This window comes from Rhinoderma darwinii, chromosome 6, assembly GCF_050947455.1.
Source record: "Rhinoderma darwinii isolate aRhiDar2 chromosome 6, aRhiDar2.hap1, whole genome shotgun sequence".
Classification (NCBI taxonomy): domain Eukaryota; kingdom Metazoa; phylum Chordata; class Amphibia; order Anura; family Rhinodermatidae; genus Rhinoderma; species Rhinoderma darwinii.
In genome coordinates, this window is record NC_134692.1 from 121,332,288 (window position 1) to 121,348,727 (window position 16,440).

The following is a 16,440-nucleotide window of genomic DNA, read 5'->3' on the forward strand; positions in this document are numbered from 1 at the left end:
CAAAAACGTCTGTAAAAAACGCAGCGAAAATCGCGAGTGGCTTAAAAACATCTGAAATCAGGAGCCGTCTTCCCTTGAAAACAGCTCCGTATTTTCAGACGTTTTTGAGTTTGTGTGTGCACATACCCTAAGGCTCTAAATCAGAGAACGGAATCGAACATTATTGTTGATCATTGAGCTTGGGGATGTCATTGGGGTCATTTGATGTTGAAATTTTCGAACCACAAGTGTCATTACTGAAATGAATATGGACATGGATACATGTGAATTAATTACGGTACATACCGGAAAGACCTTGCTTGGGTGACAAACTGGCGAGCTTTGTCTATTTCTTTTGCAAGTCTTCTTAAATCAACTCCTTCGAACACTGGGAGGACTGGATCCTATCACAAACAGTCAAAAAAAGAATTTCATTTTATTGTTATCTGTTATGTTAACTGCTTGCAGTGGTATAATATATATGTAGCCAGCAAAGTACATGTGAATGGCATTTCTTTGTGAAATAAAAAACACCTGTAAATGATTCTGTCAAGTTGTTAAAGGGTAACTAAACTTTTTAGAAAAGTGTCATAGTGACATTCTAGAAGTTTTGATCGGTGGGGGCCCGAGCACTGAGACCCCCACCGATTTCTAAAACAAAGTGGCAGAAGTGCTCAGGTGAGCGCTGGGCCGCTTGGTTCCTGATCGGCTTTTCTCGGAAAGCCGAGGAATTGTTACACCAACTGCTTGGCTTTCTCAGAAAAGCCGATCAGAAATGAAGCGGCTGAGCACTCACCCGAGTCCTTCTGCCACTTTGTTTTAACGATCAGTGGAGGTCTCAGTGCCCGGGCCCCCACCAATCAAAACTTCTGACATGAAACTATGACATGGCAGAGGTTTTTTGAAAGTTTAGTTACCCTTTAACACATTCTAGTCAGTTGTTTGTTAGTTATATATGTTTCTGGAACAGCTGGGTGACAACCAATATGATCACCATTACAATTCCCGCAGGGGCGGTCACCTAGCTTTCCCAAGCTTCTGAACGACAAATCTGCTTTGCTATTCAGGAACATGTTTCTGGAAATCATACAAAACTACAGACTTCCTTTAATGATATACTCCCAAGGAATAAACGTTTGTTCAGGCTACAGCTTTCTCCTCCGACCGCCCCATAAGGCCATGTTCACACGGCTTATATGTGAAGCAGAAAAATACGAGACCGATTTTAAGAGAATGATTAGGCTCTCAAAACCCAGCCGATTTGCCAAGCGGTTTTTTTCAAAGAGCTTTTGGCATTGTCAATTTGAAATGTTAAAAAAATCTGCTTCAGAAACGCCTTAAGAGCGACGTGCAACTTCTTTTCCATGAGGCGTATTTTTATGCTGTGTTTATTTAAACAGTAGCAGAAAAATCACGCCTCGGATGAACTACACAGCATTTTACCATTGAAAACAATGAAAAGCTTATAACAGGCGTTTGTAAAGGGTTTTTTTGCAGCGTAATCCGTAAAATAAGCGGAGTGAACATACCCTAAATATGAACACTTTCCTCAGCCGATGAATTAGCCTAAATCTCTCATGTGTATGGTCAGCTTTACGATCTTACAATGACAAACCAGAATTGACCCAAACAATACATACATCTTCATCAGTGAAGCCCTCAGTCAACATCCTGTGTGCAACGAAATGTCCATCCATATCCCCCTGTCGAGCATGGTATCTCCCTCCTGACAGAGTTGCTAACTTTTTTAGGAATTCATTTCCTGATCTAAAATGAAGAAAAAAAGAGATTAAAAGAAGAAGAAGAAAATGGTTTTAAAATAAAACCTGGACTGGTTGCAGGTTTCAGCTCTGAGTTACTGGTCAGTATAACCCCACTTATGTAATAACGCTCCTTTTAGCTAGAGACTGTTTTTTGTCTTGCTAATGTTCGGTCGCTGTGTATGTGTTCCTGCAAATGAGATCTAAGAAAGTCATAATGCTCCGAGTCCGACTAGCTACGAGGAAGATTATTGTTTATTGTTGATCTAAATTCATTCATTGTGCTTACATAAAAAACGTTAGCGTCACTGGTATCTGTAAATGCCAATCATAGTGACGGAAACGCACTGGCACATACCTCTCTGAAGTGTCGAAAGAAACCGTGTGTAATTTGTGATTGTGAGACTTTAGAAGATGTTCAGCCAGCAAGAGGTTATAGCTAATGTCCGGCTTTCCGTCTGTCAGGAGGTAAACACCTTGTACCTCTGGATAAGCAAAACTTTTCTGAAACAAGAGGAGACCCAACACATTATGAACAAATTGACATTTTGCCATGTAAATTTGATTTTCTTGTAATAGTAACTAGGGTACAAATTATTTCCAAGTAATGATCATTTTTGCTTGGACTTATCTACAATAAAATCATTTTTGTGATCTGCAAAGAAAGCTTGTCCGGGTTTTCAGTGGACTTCTCTTGATCAGGAGTAGTTTCTTCCAAATTTAAATTTAACAAAGTTTTGATGCCCCGAGTCAAGCATGATAAATGCATATATAAATAGTTCATTTTATACATTATATATATTTTTTTAGTAGCACAAGTCTATTCTATTCGCACCACCTCATCCTGTAGGAGCACATCTGGGAGCAAATGTTAGTGGGTGTTCTCCAAGTGGCCTCCTCAGACCAACATTGATCAGGCTCATGAAGTGCAGTGTGTGATCATAGAGATAAGTGGTCGGCCGTTTTAGAATATAGAAGCATAATAATTTCTATATCCTCTGTCCTACAGCGATCTCAGTGCTGGGCAGGAAGAGGAAGCCATATATGATCAGCACATCTGGTTCATCATTGCCGACACCTGAAGTGGTGAATAACCCATAATACACCGGGTGTGCATGAACCCTTTCATTACCCTACATCATCAGGGATATTGGCATTTAAGCCTTTAATTAGAAGACCGGTGGTGCTGGCAAAAACCCCTTTACTACCCATGGCCAGAAGCGTAATTATTATCCCTTCACCCCCATTTACCCAGTATAGACTGTATTAACCCCTATACCACCAAGGATATTATTAACCACTAAGCTATCTCAGACTACCTCAATATTCAGTATTATCCCTTTAGTCACCCTCAGATGTCAGAAAACAACTTATAAAACAGTAATAGGGTTAAGTGCAGAATAATAATGTGAAATCCCCGTTTCAGTTTAAATTTCACCAACCTCCAAAGCATGTAGAAGACAGGTGTTTCCCCGGGGCTGCAGCCTGGAAAGCCATTGCACAGCATCTTGGCAAGCTTCATCAGAGGCCTCCACCAAACACTCCTGCCACGGCTCAATGTTTTCTGCGAAGCTTATCATATTGAACCTGTTCAATTCATGGATAAAAACTGATAGAGATTAAACAACTTGGAGGGATCATGTATGTTTTGCTAAACATGTGTTGCTGTTTGGGTCTGAATTTTGCAGGATAATATAATCTTTAGATGAAGGGAAGGGCGAAAAGGCCCATTAATATGAAGCGGTCGTCTAAAAGCATTAGCCAATTATTAATATTGTTTTGCTTGTCAAGACTTCTGTGTACACAAGTGGAACGATAAACTCCTGCACATGCATGGGGGGGGATCATTCAAATTTTCATGTGTGAATTCATCTGCGAGAATCAATAGTTTTACCACACTGCAATGTGTAAACAAACCTTTAATGGGGTTTTTCTACCAAAGACATTTATGGCACATTGAGTTGATATGCCAGATAAGTGTGATCAGTGGGCATCTGCCTGCTAGGACCTCCTCCAAACCCAGACAAATCTGAGAAACAGCCAAGTGATTGTGTAATCGCCACTTTTTTTTGTTTTTTTGCTGTTACAAAGTTGTCCGATCCCGGTTAACAGTAAAGAAGTGGTAGCTCACACAAACTGTGAAAACTAGCCATGTGGATTGGAGGAAGCCGTTCTGAGACTGCTCCCAGCTCCGTCTGGATCCTACAAGAGGCGTCCACATTGTCTCAGTCCAGCCCTAACATTATATTATGGGGTCATCATTACATAGTTACATAGTTCGTACAGTTGAAAAAAGACACATGTCCATCAAGTTCAACCAAGGGATGGGAAAGGGGAAGTAATACCGATACCATGCTATACCATATTGTCACATCAGCACTGGAGCCAAACGGAAACAACTAGTTCAGCCACGACAGCCCCAGCGGGATGCTCACGAAATAAGTGATCACTAGGTAAGTTTTATTACCTATAGGCTTCCTGCCTCTACGGAATCTTGCCAAAAACCGGAGGCAAACTATTGCTGGCAGTTTGTATTGTGGTTCCATTTTTACCCATTCAAGCCAATGAGTTGCAACATATATTATTAAACCAATCTTCACCTACCAAATATTTCTTGACCTTAGTTGTTCCCACAGTAGTGATGTCAACCCCTTCTGCAGTTCTGCCAAAAAGGGAGCCATGGAGCTGGATGAATCAATAAGTATGCACACTTTATTCTCCAATATAGTGCCAAAAAGTCGACGAGTCCCTGCAATGTGGAGCACACAGCGAGACTGAAATGTTTGGTTAAAGTCTGTAAACATTAAATTTCTCAGGAAAGGCAGCTAGAAATGAATAATTACAATAATCCATATCATGGACATTTTGAACATTAAATTAACACTTTTTTTTTTTTCTATTTGTGTAGGTATTTCACAGTAAAGATAGACGCAGTTATTTTTTTTTTGTAGGCAGGTAGAGAAATAGTCACCTGAAAGAAGCCACTGAAGCCGTTGAATGTAGCGCTTTAAAGTTTTTTCAAGTTGCTCAATATACTCCTCCAACTCCCTGGGCTGAAACTGAAGATGCTTCACAACTCCCTGAAAAAAAATCCCAAAATGTACATATGTATGTATATGTACATATATACAGTGTATATATATATATATATATATATATATATATATATATATACATACACACACATACATATAACTATATCAGTGCTAATACGATTTCTGTGAACTTGCATTAATTTTGCTTCATCATCCGATTTTAATGACAATGAGGGTGGATAACAACCAATGCACACAAGTGACACATCAATAATGCAGAATGCACCAGTCAGAGACCGAGTGGCTTATAGAATAATGTACAGTAAATCTAGGCCAAGTGATAGATGAAACCTATACAATAATCTGTAAAATTGCAGGTAAAGTATAAGGCTTTGTTAACAGAGGAGATTCACTGACACCCACATCTTACTAAAACCCTATTTGGCCAAATTCTGACTTCTGTTCTATATGTAACCATTATTGTCTGGTAGAGAGAGAAGCGGCTCACTTTGATCTCCACACTTGGGAAAATGGTGCAGTATTTTGCAGAAACCTTCTTATGTAATGCTGGTATCAGCTTTTTCTGGTGAGTGCAGTCTGGACCAAACACCAGCTTAGTTAGCTCCAACTTCAGCTTCTTCAAGTCATACTTCTTCAACCACTTGTAGGGAAAATAAAAAATAATGTCTTAATAGAAGTGATAACAGCACAATACTCGAGATATATATATGTATATATATATATATATATATACACACATACACATTGTGGTGGCTGCTGGTAGCCAGTATCTGATCATTTAACTCTATACGGGGGATTTGGAGTTCTGCAACGGACTCCAGAAAAATGGAGCTCCAGCCTTTGTAAAGATATATTATTAAATTAATCACAGAATTTTGAACCTATTTCGTTTTTTTTCACGGAAATATCTAGCAGGGAAAATAACAAGCAGAAACCATTATCCGGATTTCTTATGGAAACAGTTACATATTTCCTAAGCAAAGGCACAGTTGACTTCCATGCAGTTTTGCCGCAGTTTTTTTTTAGATACTTCACCATTACTGGGACATGTTACCATGGTAATCATGGTGTAAGCCATGAAAATCATAGGACTATACACCATATTACACTGGAGCAATCCCCATCCACTATTTTCTTCCATCAACGTTGCATTTCTTACCTCTTTTGTAGAACAGACTTCTTCTTCTTTAGGTAACACAATGAAAGGGATAGACTTCCTTACCGTCTTGGTTGTTGGATAATCTTTATACACCACCCCTGCAGAAAGAATAAAATAACATGATATTCTGTAATGTTTATTTCTTTTAAACAGGCATATTTGTTTCACAAAAATCAGGTAGAGAACATACAGAAAGTTGAAAGGGACAATAATGAAGAAGAAATAAGGGAGGCGGCATCTAAAAGGTCTAAAGCGGACTACAGACAATTAGATGTCAGACAATCAGTATGGCTGCCAATACCAATTCCCCAGGGTCAGTTACCCAGCTTTCCCAATCACCTGAAAGCAAATCTCTGTCGTTATGTGCTGCAGTGATAATTCCTCTGCTTCAAAACCGCACCGAAAAATGCATGATTAGGTGCGGTTGTTACCTGCGAATTTACTGCGTATTGCGGTTTTGATGGATATTTTAAGCAGCAAAAAACGCAACGTGCGCATGTATCCTCAGGATTACTGCTGAACTAGTCAGATTTGCAATTCTGGATTTGCGAAAACCCTAAGGGTATGTTCACACGCTTAACAAAAAACGGCTGAAAACACGGAGCGGTTTTCCGAGAAAACAGCCTCTGATTTTCAGGCGTTTTTGAAGCTGAAAATGAAGCTTCTGTTAATTATAGCTTCTTTTCAGGCTTCTTTTGAGGCATTTTTCATAGTGTTCAATGGAAAATCAGCTCCAAAAGACGCCTCAAGAAAGTGACATGCTACTTCTTTTTACGGAGCGTCTTTTTACGCTCCGTTTTTTAAAAACCGGTGTAAGAAGAAGGTCCAGTATGAACTAAATGCTGTTTTTCCCATTGACTTCAATGGTCAGACATTTGCAGGCGTTCAGCTTCCGTTTTATCAGGCGTTTTTTCCAGGCGTAAACAGCCCGAAATACGCCTGAAAACACTGCGTGTGAACATTCCCTTATAGGAGCTGTAATGGTGGCTATATTGCCTGGCACCTAGCTTTCCAAAAAAAACAAATGAGAGTAAGAACAGCGTTAGGGTAAGTCAAAAGGTTACGGGTAAGACCACACGTAGAGGTGGCCAAGACGCGGCAGTGGTATGGCTGAAACACCAAGCAGACAGAGATTTTACTGCAAATCAGTGAGGTGCTCAAATGATTAATAATGTTTTTGCAGGTTAAACGGCTGTATATCTGCAAAGACACATGGACAGTAATAATCATTTAAACGCTGTGCCGATAGACAGCAAAGCAACATGCCAGCTCAGTGTTTTGGCCGGCGTTTTTTTATTTGATTTCTTTTTTTTTTTTTTTTTTTTTTTTTTTTAGGGGCAATAGACTTTATATTGTTTAGCACCATATTTCCATTTTTTTCTCTGCACCCATCTATACAGATATGTTTATTTTATAAGGCCCAAAAAATAAACTTTTTATCAAAGCAGTGTCCATAAAGGCAACAAATCCGTGTTCACACAAGCTTGTGAGAATGACTATTTACAAGCATTGCAGGCATGAAAGTCACATACCAATATTCTTCCCATTTTCGGTATAAAAGGAACTGATGGACGGTGTCTGCGGTTTCTTTTGTTTCACCTTCTTGCCGTTAGTAAAGCCCCAATCTTTTACAGGCTGAGCTTTAAAACATTCAGAAACATTGTTATCCTTTTTATAATTGTAGTTACATTAGCCCATCTGACATGTATGTCATGCACCATAGTGTATAGAAGTTGTACCGTTGTATGAAAGGAGCCACAAGAATGATTTAACCGTTTCTTGCCCATTTCTGAATTTAGTGAATACGATTTTAAATAGTACCTCACATGTTGCTGGAGTTCTCCTCACCTACTAGAAATAAGTCTGAGGGCAGGAGAAGCAGCCGGCAGATCAGGTATTTCTATTGCTGAGAGAATAATACGACACCCAAAGGAGCTTTGCAGGAGAATCTTTGCCTGATCCGTCAGCTGTATAAGATTTAAACTTGCAGGAGACGAGAATGCCCACAACATTGTAGGTATCCTTTAAAGGGAACCTGTCTCAATGAACTTGCAGTTCAATTTGCGGGCAACGTCTTATAGAGCAGGAGGAGCGGAGTAGATTGATATATAGTTTTGTGCAAAAGTTTCAGTATAACTTGTATTTTATTAATTCAACTCTGCTCATTCTGGGCTTAGGAGTCCATTGTGCGGTCCTACTTAGTGATTGACCGCCTTAACCGGCATACAGAGATAACTGTGAGGACCACCCAATGGACTCCAAAGCCCAGAATAAGCAGGGAGTTAAATGAATAAAATAGAAGTTATACGGAATCTTTCCCCACAAATATATATATATATATACACACAAAAATCAGGCAGCATTTCAGAGATGTAGCAACAACGTAAAAGTACTTTATTAGTCCCTCAGTCAAATGCAACGTTTCAGCTCCACAATAGAGCCTTTCTCGAGCCAATATATATATATCATGCTGCCCACAGATTAAGCTGCATGTTTAATGTGACAGGTTCCCTTCAAAGTGTAGCTAAACTTTTTAAAAACTTTTGAAATGTCATAGTGACATGTCAGAAGTTTTGGTGGGGGGTCCGAGCACCGAGACCCCCACCAATTGCTAAAACGAGGATACAGAAGCACTAGGATGAATGCTGTGCCACTTAGTTTCTGATCGGCTTGCCTCAAGTGTACGGACTCAATAGAAAGTCTATAGGTTTGTACACTGCCAGCTCGGCTATCCAAGGAAAGACAATCAGAAACAAATCAACACAGCGCTCACCCTGCGCTTCTGCTGCTTAGAGTTTTAGCGATCGGTGGGGGTATCAGTGCTCGGACCCCCACCGATCAAAACTTATGACATGTCACGATGACATACCAAAAGTTTTTTAAAAGTTTAGTTGCCCTTAAAGTTTTATAATGAGAAGTCTATAGAAGCTTTAGGTTACTTCAAAAACAGCTGTCCAAACGCTAAAATGCACACAGGAGGAACATAAAAAATATTCTTTCATTATCTTGCATTCAACGACCTTACACTAGGATGTGTGACATTACTAACAGCATTTGGCCTGTAAGCACATTCTAGTAGGATATACATGTGGTTCAGTTCTCAGGAGAAAACATTTGGACAGCATTCTCAAACACCGCCACTTCTATTGTGACAAAACATCCTGGAGATAGGTAAAGTGTGTTTTTAAAAAAAAAAATACAATGGCCGTGTTACCTGAAGGTAAGAAGAAACCGGTTTTATGTTATCAGATATTAGCAGGACATGGCATTATACTACAAATTCAACCTATGACGTGTATACACTTACTGGGATGTGCAGTAAAGTCATAGATAAAACAATATGTTTCTGATCAGCAACAACACTGAGAACATTTAGGCCGGGGATACATACAGACTTTTGCCATGTGACAAGCGCTTGATTTCGATAAGTTCATACCACACACAATCCGGTAAGGTCCTTATTATATTCACTTTTTACTGTTATATATTTAAGCTAAATGTATGTGGCAGTACCGCTGATATTCTTTCTAGGTACTGTGAGAGACTTTATTAAATTACCTAATGTGAGATATAGGGTATGTGCACACACACTAATTACGTCCGTAATTGACGGACGTATTTCGGCCGCAAGTCCCGGACCGAACACAGTGCAGGGAGCCGGGCTCCTAGCATCATACTTATGTACGATGCTAGGAGTCCCTGCCTCTCCGTGGAACTACTGTCCCGTACTGAAAACATGATTACAGTACAGGACAGTTGTCCTGCAGCGAGGCAGGGACTCCTAGCATCGTACATAAGTATGATGCTAGGAGCCCAGCTCCCTGCACTGTGTTCGGTCCGGGACTTGCGGCCGAAATACGTCCGTCAATTACGGACGTAATTAGTGTGTGTGCACATACCCTTAGAGACGCCTTACTAACCTATGGCTGTATGGATGATCATAGGGATAGAAAAAAAAAAGAAACTAAGCTTCAGAACAAAATGTGGCCACGAGAGATATATATATATATATATATATATATATATATATATATATATATATATGACTCTGCACAGTACTGACATAAATACAGAGCAAAATAAAAGATAAAATTATCTATATTTTGTATCCATATTTAGCTCCATATAATGGAGCAGATTTACCAATAGTGTGTTAAATTTAGACGGCTTAGAATTAGACTAGAAGTGCTAAATTTAACACAGTGGATCATGCTGGATGATAAATTTAGAAAATTTTTAGACACTTCTGTCTAAGGTTATACCAACTCTTGGTTGACTTACTTTAGTCCACTTTTTTTGTGCAAGTTGGCGCAACGTAAGCTATGCCGCTTTTCCACTAAGCCATGTCCACTTGTTAGACAAGTCATATTCATTCATTCTTTTTGCCACTTTTCATTAATGAATTTGTCTAAAACGAATTGCACCTGAAAGAAGGTGCAATTTAGGCCAAAACTCTGGAGCAACACCAATAGTAAATCTGCCCCATTGTGTATTTGAATATGCTCATGTGAATGAGGCCTAATGCTTTGTTTGTTTGAAAATAGTTATAAGAAATGTCCTTGAATTACTTGAAGATAAATTGTCCATCTAAATATTTGGCATAGTAGTACTAAGGGTATGTTCACACGGCAACGCCAAATATGTCTGAAATTACGGAGCTGTTTTCAGGCGAAAACAGCTCCTGAATTTCACGCGTTTTGACAAGTGCACGCGTTTTTCCCGGCGTCCATTACGGACGTAATTGTCCCAAGAAGTGACATGCACTTCTTTGAGGTGGGCGTCTTTTTACGTGACGTCTTTTGACAGCAGCGCGTAAAAAAAACCCTGGCTGCACAGAACACTGTAAGACCCATTGATTTCAATGGGCAGATGTTTGCAGACGGTTTGGAGCCGTTTTTTTCAGGCGTAATTCGAGGCGTAAAACGCCTGAATTACGTCGGTAAATAGGGCGTGTGAACATACCCTAATAATTCATATATTCTGAAGTATAAGGACCTGGAGGGATGAAATACCTGGAGGAATATCAGCCTTGGCACTATTTGGTCGCCACAGCAATGCTTTCACGTTAGGTTCGTTCTTTCCTTCTTCATCATCTCTAATGCTCTGTAAATCGAAGTTAACATGGTAGCTTATAATGCATATATGTAGGAATAAGCACAGATACTAGCACGCTTTAACTCCGAACATTGAGAGAAGACAGAATTGCTGTAATGCAGAACTAATAAAAGTGGCGATTTTCCTAAGGCGGGATTCACACGACCGGGTCGTTCCCGAGCCCGAGTGTCGGCCGGTAAAATCGGCCATTTTGCCCGGCCGGTTTGAATTAAGTTTTGCATCCGTGCCGGGCCGGGCAGATCTGGACAGTGACATCAGCGGCAACTCCTGAAGGGGAATCCCCATGTGTTCGGGGATTCCGCTTCAGGAGTTTCCCCTGATGTCACTGCCCAGATATGGACAGAGACATCAAGCGCTCTGTCCAGGAGCGGAATCCCCGAAAACACGGGGATTCCGCTCCTTCAAGGAGCTAAAGTGCGGCTAGCACATAGCAGAGCGGGGAGATACCTCCCCGCTCTGCTATAGTGGCGTCGCTACAGTAGTAGCAGCCGCAGCAGCAGCAGCTGCTAGCGGCGCCATCGAAGGTGTCGCCGGGCCAGGGCGCTTTTAAAACAAGCAGGGGAAGGGAGCCAGCGCAGTGCTCCCTTCCACCTGCTGTACACCCCGGCCCTGCCACACAGTGTACAGCGATGCCATTCGTCCGAATGGCATCAACTCCTCCTCCTCACATGCACTCTGCGCTGTGAGGAGGAGGAGATAGAGCGCAAGCGCCGGATAACCCGGCCATCACTCGGGACACATCCCGGTGATGGCCGTGTATTACCCGGCCCCTTAGACTTCTATGGGAGCCGGGCGGCCGGCCGAAGATAGAGCATGTCCTATTTTTTGACGGCCGGTTTCCCCGGCCGTCAAAAAATCGGTCGTCTGAATAGCCCCATTAGGGGTCTATTATTCCTAATGCAGCCGGGTGCTGGCCGATTTATGAACGGCCGGCACCCGGCCGGGAAAACCTGCCGTGTGAATGAGGCCTAAAAGGTGTAAATTAGTGAGTGCTAAACACACTGCACTTTGGGGACTGAAAACTATGACAGGGAGGTGGTGCAGTGTTCAGGAATTCATGCGTACTTCCAAGAGCAGGGATTCCAAGACTGCACTTCATACATATATATATATATACACACACACACATATCGGACAAAAAATGGTGACAGCGCACTGCGAACACCAATGCAACCTAAACCACTAAATATAAATAAATATGCATTGCTGCTAAGTCTACTTATAATAGGGAGGTTCTTAGCACAGATTTTGATCAAAAAGGGTTTGCCCACCTGCCACGACAAGGAGACCTCTGTAAGGTGGGGATCTAAGCTGCACATACACCCAGAACTGGGACTAAGCCTTTCATATATACCTAGGGATGGTAGGAACCAGCATTAAACTAATGAAAATCATTTAAAATAATGTTGGAATGTGCTGTTCAAACTTTTGTGTTGTTTATGGTATCCATATATGTGGGGTTAGTGACTGCCTCCACTTGTTGTTTTTGCACTCCTCCCACTCTGCCCTGGGTGATTTTAATCAGTTCAATGCTGGATCCTACCATCCCCAGGTATATATAGGCTTAGTCCCAGTTCTGGGTGTATGTGCAGAGTAGATCCCCACCTTACAGAGGTCGCTTTGTCGTGGCAGGTGGGCAAACACTTTTTGATCAAAATGTGCGCTAATAACCTCCCTATTTGTAAGTAGATTTAGCAGTAATGCATATTAATTTATATTTAGTGGCTTAGGTGGCATTAGTGTTCGCAGTGTGCTGTCACCATTTCTTGTATATTTGCAGTCACAGGTGTTCTTGCACCTGCATTACACATTTTATATAATTTTGTTGGAATGTGCTGTTCAAACTTTTGTGTTTATGTGATATATATATATATATATCTATCTCGCAGACTGTCTCCATTTTTTTTGATCTTGCACTCCTCCCATTCTGCCCTGGGTGATTTTAATTAGTTTAATGCTGGTTCCTACCATCCCCAGATATATGTAGGCTTAGTCCCACTTCTGGGTGTATGTGCGGAGTAAGTTCCCACCTCAGAGGTCGTCTTGGCAGGTGGGCTCACACAATTTTATCAAAATGTGTGCTAAGAACCTCACTATTTGTAAGTAGATTTAGCAGTAACGCATATTTATTTATATTTAGTGGCATTGGTGTACGCAATGTGCTGTCATTTTTTGTGTGCTATATATATATATATATCAAATTTGTCATGATCTGTGCGTATAGGGGGGTTGCTGGCTGCCAATGAAAATGTAGAAACCATTCAAGACCACACTTGGCTTTTATTACCGTCCAAAAATAAACAAGTGCTTATCCAGCATACAAGACTTGCAGGATATAAACAAAGCAAACACCTTGCCCATCTGGGCACTAACCAAACAGCAGGTTTCCTCCCCTATAATAAACCATGAGTACAGTGTTCCTTTGATCAGGCTTTCCATACTATCCTTGTGTGGATTCCCAGGCACTGACCCTCTCTGCACTAATTGCAGAGCTTTTATGGCTCAGTAACAAACCCAGTAGCTTAACCTGAGCCAACTTAGCTAAGGGTATAGCCCGTATTGGAGTGGGGAAGGGAATGACAAGTCCAACTACCAATTCTACCTGCCATTCCATAGAAATACAGTCCCAGTACACACATTTTACAAAAGTCTCAGTAAACTAGGTTTTCTGAAGAAACCCAGCTTTCCTGGATTCCTTTATCTCACCCATCTCAACAAATTAAGTGAGGTATACACCCCCTCTATTACTTTTCCTGCTGCAGTCAGTCTCTATTATATATATATATATATATATATATATATATATATATATATATTTATAATATTTAATTTTTTTTCTATTTTAACAGCTACCTCGGGAAAGATATATTGTCATCCTCTGCAAAAAAAAAATCAGCCGATTGTTGTAGTAATAACTATAACATATGTACAGTGATGAAATGCTACAAACCATTCTAGCAAGTGTCAGTGCTGTTGGTTTTGGAGGTGGAAGTTTTTTCGGCTTCTGCTTCTCCTTCTGATATGAGACCACTGTACCATCTACAGGCGTCAGGCTTTCATCGTAAGTCCCTGTGCGATATTTTAATGATTCCACCAAGTAAGCACACTGCAAAAGGGAAATAAAAACTAGTATTTTTTTGTTGAAAGGAGTATTTTTATGTGGAACTAGTGTCTCAATCAACCAAAGAGATTTCTATGCAGAATCCTCATGGATATTGCTCAGGCTATATGGCCGCATTGTTTCTCAGCAAGTCTCACATCACACAGTGGCCTTCACTCATAAAATCAGCGTTGTTCATAGCAACTAATAAATCTATTGCTTTAACCCTCAAAACTGCTTTAAGAAAATAAAAGGAAGGATGCACCAACAGCCAATGGAAACAATTGACTGTGTAACCCCATAGCATTGTGCTCCAATAAAATCAAACATAGAAATTACATTTCTTCTGTGTGAATGAAGGCTCAAGATGAAGGAGCTGAAACATTGTGGTTGAGTTATATGGGGCAAATAAAGTCTTCACTGGATGATATGCTGACGTCTCAAGTTTCCTCTTTTTGGATGTGGTATATGAGGGCTGGTACCATGCCCCTATCGATGGATTTTGCAAACCCCCAGGAGATACTCATTTAAACTATATGTAGTGTTCGTCCATTCTTCCTTTACTCTGGCATCCAGAGATCTCATAATCTGATACCAGTTTCTAGTAGAGAACTGCAATAGAATTTCACAAAACCAGCAGCAGAATTCACCAAATATTCTTTATTTTTTTTACATAGCAGCAGATTTTGTATGAACAGTCTATTTTGGACTCTTCCTGAAAGTTCTCTACATTTACAAGTAAGTTGAATACACTGTACCTTTCTATGACTGTCTGACAATCCAAAATAACTAAATCTGACACCTATCAGAACTCATTGATGCCAGATTAAAGGAATCTTACTGTATTTTTAAGAAAAAATAATGCAAAAGAAATACTGTACATACCTTTTTAGAGTAGTTCACTGCCTTCTCCATCTCAGAAACAAGAGAACTTATATCATCACTTTCAATCACACCTGCAAAATATGTACAAAAACGTTGCAAAGTTCAGTGAGAAAGCGATTAAAGCCGTCACATTTAACTGTGACACCAAAATACCTGCTGCTATTATAGGCAGTGATCGTTGCCAGTTTCACTTTACTGCTGTGGGAGTAGAACATTGTTTTTAGATTTTGCTGCGGTTAAAATAATTGTAAATGCTACAAGAAATTTCTACCATTTCCTTGCAGCTCAATCCTCTCCATTGCCCAAGACAGTAGTTTAGGTGTATTTCCTAGGTTTGAACTAGAGCCGAGGAGCCGCAATACCCTGCAACCTCAGAGATCTAGTTAAGATGGCTGTGGACATCAGTTTTTTATTGGAGGATGCTGCAGAAAGCAGACAATACTATGAATATACAGATGTTCAGACTTGAAGATTGGATATGTTGGATTTTCTTCAGTCGAATTAGGAGTCAAGGGTGATAACTACCAGAAAAACAACTTCTGACCACCAGTTATTAGAAGTCTATGACCTCAGCCATCTGAGCTCTATAAATAAATCAAGACTAGAAGAATCCTCATTGTGTTTTGGCCTTCTGTCGGAGGTACACGTCAGGACTCCCGACGCATATGGTAGATCTTCGACAGAAGGCTGCAAAGTATCTTACTGTATGGCATACAGTGGGATACATCGCTGCTGCCCCGGGGAAGCTCCATTTATGAACAGTGATGTCCCATGGACGCTGTCCCTGGGCTGAGGAAGTATCAAGAATAACTGGCAAGGGATTCTTGCCCTGGGGTAGGTCCTGACGTCACTGTCCATATATGGACTGTGACATCGGGAGCCTCCCTAGGGACAGAGACCCCGGGCACAGAGATTTCTAATGCTCCGCCTGTGGATTCTGGCCCTGACATTTTTTTTCGGGATCCTTCAGAATGGAATAGCATTGTCGATTATGCTATTCCATCCTTAAAAACAAAACTTTTATACCCTTCTATACCAGCTGACAGAGGCCAAAAGGACACTCAGGCTAATGGAGCCCTATGGACACATTTATTGTCTACATCAGATGCTTTTCCGACAGACACGATAAACGTAAGTTCATAAACACAATGTGAAGAGGGCCTTATTCCAAAGCAATGAACACTAAAATAAAAAGTTTGTGATACAGCAGCCTCAAATCCTCTGAAAGTGCTTTCACTAAATTCTGCCACACCTCTGCAGGGATTCTCATCTATTCAGGTGTAAAAGCATTACTGAGGTTCAGTATTGATGTTTGATGAGAAGGTCTGCTCGAAGTTGGCATCCTAATTAAGCAAACATTTTGGGATAAAGTTAAGGTTAGGGCTC

General features: G+C 40.6%; 1 protein-coding gene and 2 long non-coding RNA genes across 9 annotated transcripts in view; 2 read left to right on the forward strand and 1 right to left on the reverse strand.

Moving 5' to 3' along the window:
- The window catches only part of LOC142655731 (uncharacterized), a 188,257-nt gene that overhangs the window by 104,486 nt on the left and 67,331 nt on the right, over positions 1-16,440 (forward strand). The gene's annotated exons all lie outside the window — the stretch shown is intronic.
- The window catches only part of VWA3A (von Willebrand factor A domain containing 3A), a 96,980-nt gene that overhangs the window by 31,191 nt on the left and 49,349 nt on the right, over positions 1-16,440 (reverse strand). For all 4 annotated transcript variants that reach the window (XM_075830225.1, XM_075830222.1, XM_075830223.1 and 1 more), the window contains exons 21-32: positions 15,055-15,125; positions 14,020-14,175; positions 10,967-11,057; positions 7,487-7,594; positions 5,955-6,052; positions 5,283-5,435; positions 4,711-4,819; positions 4,344-4,488; positions 3,182-3,326; positions 2,098-2,243; positions 1,620-1,746; positions 286-383 (exon numbers count right to left, since the gene is read on the reverse strand). In XM_075830225.1, the coding sequence (XP_075686340.1) occupies positions 286-383; positions 1,620-1,746; positions 2,098-2,243; positions 3,182-3,326; positions 4,344-4,488; positions 4,711-4,819; positions 5,283-5,435; positions 5,955-6,052; positions 7,487-7,594; positions 10,967-11,057; positions 14,020-14,175; positions 15,055-15,125 (1,447 nt within the window). The remainder of the gene's footprint in view (positions 1-285; positions 384-1,619; positions 1,747-2,097; positions 2,244-3,181; positions 3,327-4,343; positions 4,489-4,710; positions 4,820-5,282; positions 5,436-5,954; positions 6,053-7,486; positions 7,595-10,966; positions 11,058-14,019; positions 14,176-15,054; positions 15,126-16,440) is intronic.
- On the forward strand, positions 14,404-15,664 carry LOC142655732 (uncharacterized). The gene is made up of 2 exons (XR_012849545.1): positions 14,404-14,907; positions 15,339-15,664. It is a non-coding gene; the product is annotated as an uncharacterized LOC142655732 (long non-coding RNA).